Here is a 5,154-nt window from a genome sequence, read left to right as displayed (position 1 = left end):
CTGGGCAAGGTGGCTCATGCCTGTAATCCCAGCAGTTTGGGAGGCTGAGGTGGGAGGATCACTTGAGCCCAGGAGTTCCAGACCAGCCTGGGCAAGAAAGACCCTGTCGCTACAAAAAATAAATTGGGTGGGGCGCATTGGCTCATGCCTGTAATCCCAGCACTTTGGGAGGCCATGGCAGGTAAATCAATAGCCTGAGGTCAGGAGTAAATTAGCTGGGCGTGGTGGCAGGTGCCTGTAATCCCAGCTACTCGGGAGGTTGAGGCAGGAGACTCGCTTGAACCCAGGAGGCGGAGGTTACGGTGAGCTGAGATCACGCCACTGCACTCCAGCCTAGGTAACAAGAGTGAAGCTCTGTCTCAAAAAACAAAGGTTTTAATTAGCTAGGTATGGTGGCAAAGCCCTGTGCTTCCAGCTACTCAAGGGGCTGAGGGGGAGGATCGGTTGAGCCTGGGAGGTCAAGGCTGCAGTAGCTATGATCGCACGACTGCACTCTAGCCTGAGTGACAGACCCTGTCTCAGAAAAATGAAAACAAATATATATATGTTCATAGTGGAAGAGAGACAGAAAGTGCACAAAAGAAAGTAATAAAACTCCTCCGTGATGTTCTCACCAGTAGCCAATGCTAGCCACACTCAAACCACATCAGTAAGAGGTGTTCTGTTGCCACGTCTCTGTGTTTGCATGTTCCAGCACCTGCCATCACTGCCTGCTTTGAGATAGCATCTCACTTTTTCACCAAAGCTGGAGTGCAGTGGCATGTACTCAGCTCACTGCAGCCGTGACTTCCAGGCGCAAGCAATCTTTCCACCTCAGTCCCCCGAGTGGCTGGGACGACAGGCAGGCACCATCATTCCTGGATAATTTCACCGTGTTGCACGGGCTGGTCTGGAACCCCTGGGCTCAAGCGACCTACCCATCTTGGCCTCCCAAAGTGCTGGGATTACAGGCATGAACCATTGTGCCCACCTCATTTTTTATGTGCTGAAAAATACTCCATTTTTTGGATAGGCCATAGTTGCTCATCTGTTGAGGGACACCTGGTCAGTTTCCACCTTGGGAACTGTGATGTATATTGCTGCTCTGAATACAGATGTGCTAGTTTTGCTCTGGACACGTTACTGTTTCTCATGGACATATGCCTAGGAGTAGAGGAACTGCAGGCTGTTTCCCAGCTCCGCTGTGCCATCTGCCCTCCCCCTGCCGGGTGTGAGCTCTGCAGCTGCACTTGAACACCCCTGTGTGGCCATGTGGCAGAGGCACCTAGGGAAGGGGAACTTGTGTCTGAAGGTGCCTGAGCAGAGGCTTGCTGTCTCATCCCATGCCCCAGCCACATGGCAAAGTATGGGCACTGCCCTGTCCTTGGGGATCAACCCCAGGATGTCCAAAGTGCACTGGGATTGGGGCAAGGGGCCTAGTGTGGCCAAGGGGCTCCTCTCAGCACAAACCAGTGTACTGCGGGCCTGCTGCAGGGTGGCCCCAGGAAGGGCTAGGGTGGAGCAGGTTGAGGACTAGACGGTGGGAGGGCCGACTCGGTGGTTCTAGCCTGGGAGCTGAGCCCTGGTGAGTTCTGGGATGAGGTGAGGGCCTTGTGCAAGAGCAGAGGCACCCAGGGGCCTCCCTTGCCTTTGTCTATTGTGTAATGTGGGTTGGAGAGAATCCAGGTTACCCATAACCCACTATCCATTTAGAACCCTCTTGAGTATTACAGATTTGTTCTCGACAATGGCATGAGCCTGTTCCTGCCATTTTAGTTTAAGGCCCCATGAGCATCTTTGGCAGCCTGTGGCTCTGGGTGGGCACCTGGCCGGGCACCTGGCCTGCACTCATCTGCCCCCGCCCCGCAGGGAGCTCGAGGAGCAGCACGGCATCCACTGCAACATGACGCTACTCTTCTCCTTCGCCCAGGCTGTGGCCTGTGCCGAGGCGGGTGTGACCCTCATCTCCCCATTTGTTGGGCGCATCCTTGACTGGCATGTGGCAAACACCGACAAGAAATCGTACGAGCCCCTGGAAGACCCTGGTGAGGGTCCCCCGGAGGTAATGGGGTAAGGGGAGAAGCCTCAGCCACACCTCAGGCGGGAAGAGCCTGCGATGGAGCTGGTGTGTCGACAAGCAGTGAGGTGCACAGGTCGGCGTGGGGCAGGCAGGGATGGCGGCTCAAGGTAGTGCAGTTGGCAGGCACTGGGAGGGCAGGCGGGGTGGTACCTCTGCAGACGCTTTCCTGGACACAGCCTGGTCTCCTGGCAGGGGTGAAGAGTGTCACTAAAATCTACAACTACTACAAGAAGTTTGGCTACAAAACCATTGTCATGGGCGCCTCCTTCCGCAACACGGGCGAGATCAAAGCGCTGGCCGGCTGTGATTTCCTCACCATCTCACCCAAGCTCCTGGGGGAGCTGCTCAAGGACAACTCCAAGCTGGCGCCTGTGCTCTCAGCCAAGGCGGGTGAGGCCCCTCCGCCCTGTGGTCACGTGGGGGAAGCTTCCCACCTTGGGGCAAGTTCATCTCAGGAGACATGAGGGTGAAGTGAACCTCAGTAGAGGGCTTGGATTCCCTAACACATCTCACTCAAGTCCTCAGCTGAGGTACAGTGGGCTGAACCCCACTTCCAGTGTGAGCCTGGCTGGGGGTGAGGGCTGGCCCTGGTGGGAGATGCTGGGCAGCAAGCTCAGGGACAGCCCTGAGCCCAAGGGGCCAAGGTGGGGAGGGACAGCTGGTTCTTGTCCCCCCAGCCCAAGCCAGTGACCTGGAAAAGATCCACCTGGATGAGAAGTCTTTCCGCTGGCTGCACAATGAGGACCAGATGGCCGTGGAGAAGCTCTCGGACGGGATCCGCAAGTTTGCTGCCGACGCAGTGAAGCTGGAGCGGATGCTGACTGTGAGTGTTGTGTGTGGGCAGCCACAGACATACGCCAAGCCCCGTCAGAGTCCAGGCCTGGGCATGGGTGTTAAAGCTGGGCAGAGTCAGAGCTTCAGTGAGACCCCAGGTCTCATTCACGGGCTGCCCAGCAAGAGGGGCCTGCGAGGCCATCCAGGGAGGAGGGTTCCCCTTGGTGGGTCCTGGCTCCTCTCTGGCCTGTGTGGTGTCTGACTATGGTGTTGGCCACCCTGTGGCCCTGGCCCCCATTCAGACTGCAGACCCCACAAGGGCCTCCCTCCTTCCAAGTGGTGTTGTGGGGCTTCACGGTGCAGATGGCAGGGGTGGTGAGGCCAACCGTGCCCGTCATGCTGTGCTTGTTCCTAGGAACAGATGTTCAATGCAGAGAATGGAAAGTAGCACAGCACCTGCGGCCGGACTCCAGGTCTGCACCGCTGGCCAGCTGGGGCCTGACTGTACATGGCTTGTGGTGAATCTTGCATTTTTTACCGATTGGATCAGGGACAGATCATAGATTTCTGATTTTATGTAAAATTTTGCCTAATACATTAAAGCAGTCGTTTTTCCTGTGCCGTCTCATTCACCGTCTCCGTCCCCTTTGTCCCCTAAACATCACCTGCCCAGCTGTGATGGGCTGTAACGTAGGCTAGGATTCAGAGATGGTCAGGGTCAGGGTCAGGGTACCCCAGACACAACCGCCTGTGCCACTACCTGGGAGCCCACGTCGGGGTTGTTGCTGGGCTGCCTTTTGACGGTGGTCCCTTCCTCGGTGAGGACCTGCCTGAGCCCTCAGACCTGTAGGGTGCATTGGTGGAGCTGGGGGTAGGTAACCCCCCATATAGGCACGAGGAATGGGCTTGAGGAATATCTCACTTTATAGTGTTACTACTCAGCTGTTTCCTTTTATAGAATCCCTTTATGTAATCCTCTCTATATAATCATATAATAGTTGATAGTATGAGTGCCTGAAGAATATCTCCCTACATATACACCTATAATTATATCTTAGCTCATAGTCGGAGGAATGCCTGGAGCGGACACAGTGCAGAGCATGAAATAAGGGAAAACAGTTACACCAGGACAAGAACCCACGGCCCAGGCAGCAGCGTTCAGTATCGTAAAGATACCCGCTGCATGGCAGGCTTGGGGCGAGGGCCACTCCTCCTGATAAAGGAGTTGTAGGACCTTGCTCCAGTTCTGTGGAAGGTGCCCTCAGAACGGCAATCCACCCTGGTGACTGTGAACTTCATCAGCTCTTGCTACTGTGCTGCTCGAAAAGCATCTTCCCATAGAACCCACTGGAAGCTGCCAGAAGGTGGCGGTAACCCTGACAGCTCTGTCACTGCTGTGTGACTTAAAGCATCCTCCTATAAATCTTCTTAGAAGTAGTTTCCCGTAGATAGAAGTATCGCACACTGCACCCTCTTCACTGCGCACGGCCCACCTCCATGCCTCGGTGACCTAATGGGGGTGGACCCCTCACTGCACACGGCCCTTGCTTTCGTGGGAACGGGCCCTTGCTGTGCACTGTCCACCTCCTGGCCTAGGTGACCTAATGGGGGTGGACCCCATGTTTTATTGCTCACGGCCCTATCACCGTCCTTAAAGATGACTTCACTCACTGCCCTGCCCCCTAACCTGTACACAATAAATACTCACGCTTCTGGACATTGGGGGCCTCTCCTAACTCCGCTCATAGGTGGCGTGGCCCTCGAGCCCAGCTGTGGTTTCCTTGTACTTCTGTGTCCTGTCTCTTTATTTCCCGGATCCTGCGCCTCAGCACAGCATAAGGCTCACCCCACGGCCCTGTGGGGCCCTCAGCCCTACACTGGGCGAAGGGTAGGGTTATGATGCCAGGGGCTCCCAGGGTGCTGTCCCAAGTGGGTCACAGATGAACGCTGATGCAGTTTCAGGCCTCCAAGCATGGGCACGTGTGGACGCCTGCCAGAGGAGCAGTCCCAGCCAGACCCTCCCTCCTGCTTTTGAGGGCCTGGGCCTCCTGTGCCCTGTCAAGGCTGCCCCGCCCTGCCCCCCCCTTGTCCTGTTGTGGCTGACACCTTGCAAGGGATGCCAGGTTCCTGCATGGGGTCATGGCATCACCTCATAGGGGCAGCACGACATGCACCAGCCGCGGGCTTTGAAGCCCCCCATCCTAGCCCCCCATCCCATTTTGTTTTCAGATGGAGCTTCACTCTTTTTTTTTTTTTTTTGGAGGCGGAGTTTCACTCTTGTTACCCAGGCTGGAGTGCAATGGCGCGATCTCGGCTCACCG

The 5,154-nt window shown here is 56.1% G+C and overlaps 1 protein-coding gene across 1 annotated transcript; it reads left to right on the top strand.

The window, feature by feature from the left end:
- Positions 1-1,735: 1,735 nt before the first annotated feature.
- On the top strand, positions 1,736-3,461 carry LOC116547806 (transaldolase-like; the record flags this gene model as incomplete). The annotated part of the gene is made up of 4 exons (XM_032273617.1): positions 1,736-2,024; positions 2,252-2,449; positions 2,737-2,882; positions 3,249-3,461. Coding segments are annotated over 4 exons (666 nt in total), but the record flags the coding sequence as incomplete, so codon positions are not given.
- Positions 3,462-5,154: the final 1,693 nt, after the last annotated feature.

The sequence above is a fragment of the Sapajus apella genome, unplaced genomic scaffold (assembly GCF_009761245.1).
Source record: "Sapajus apella isolate SASKATOON/1434 unplaced genomic scaffold, GSC_monkey_1.0 scaffold4824, whole genome shotgun sequence".
Classification (NCBI taxonomy): Eukaryota; Metazoa; Chordata; class Mammalia; order Primates; family Cebidae; genus Sapajus; species Sapajus apella.
This window is presented reverse-complemented; position numbering and strand designations above follow the sequence as displayed.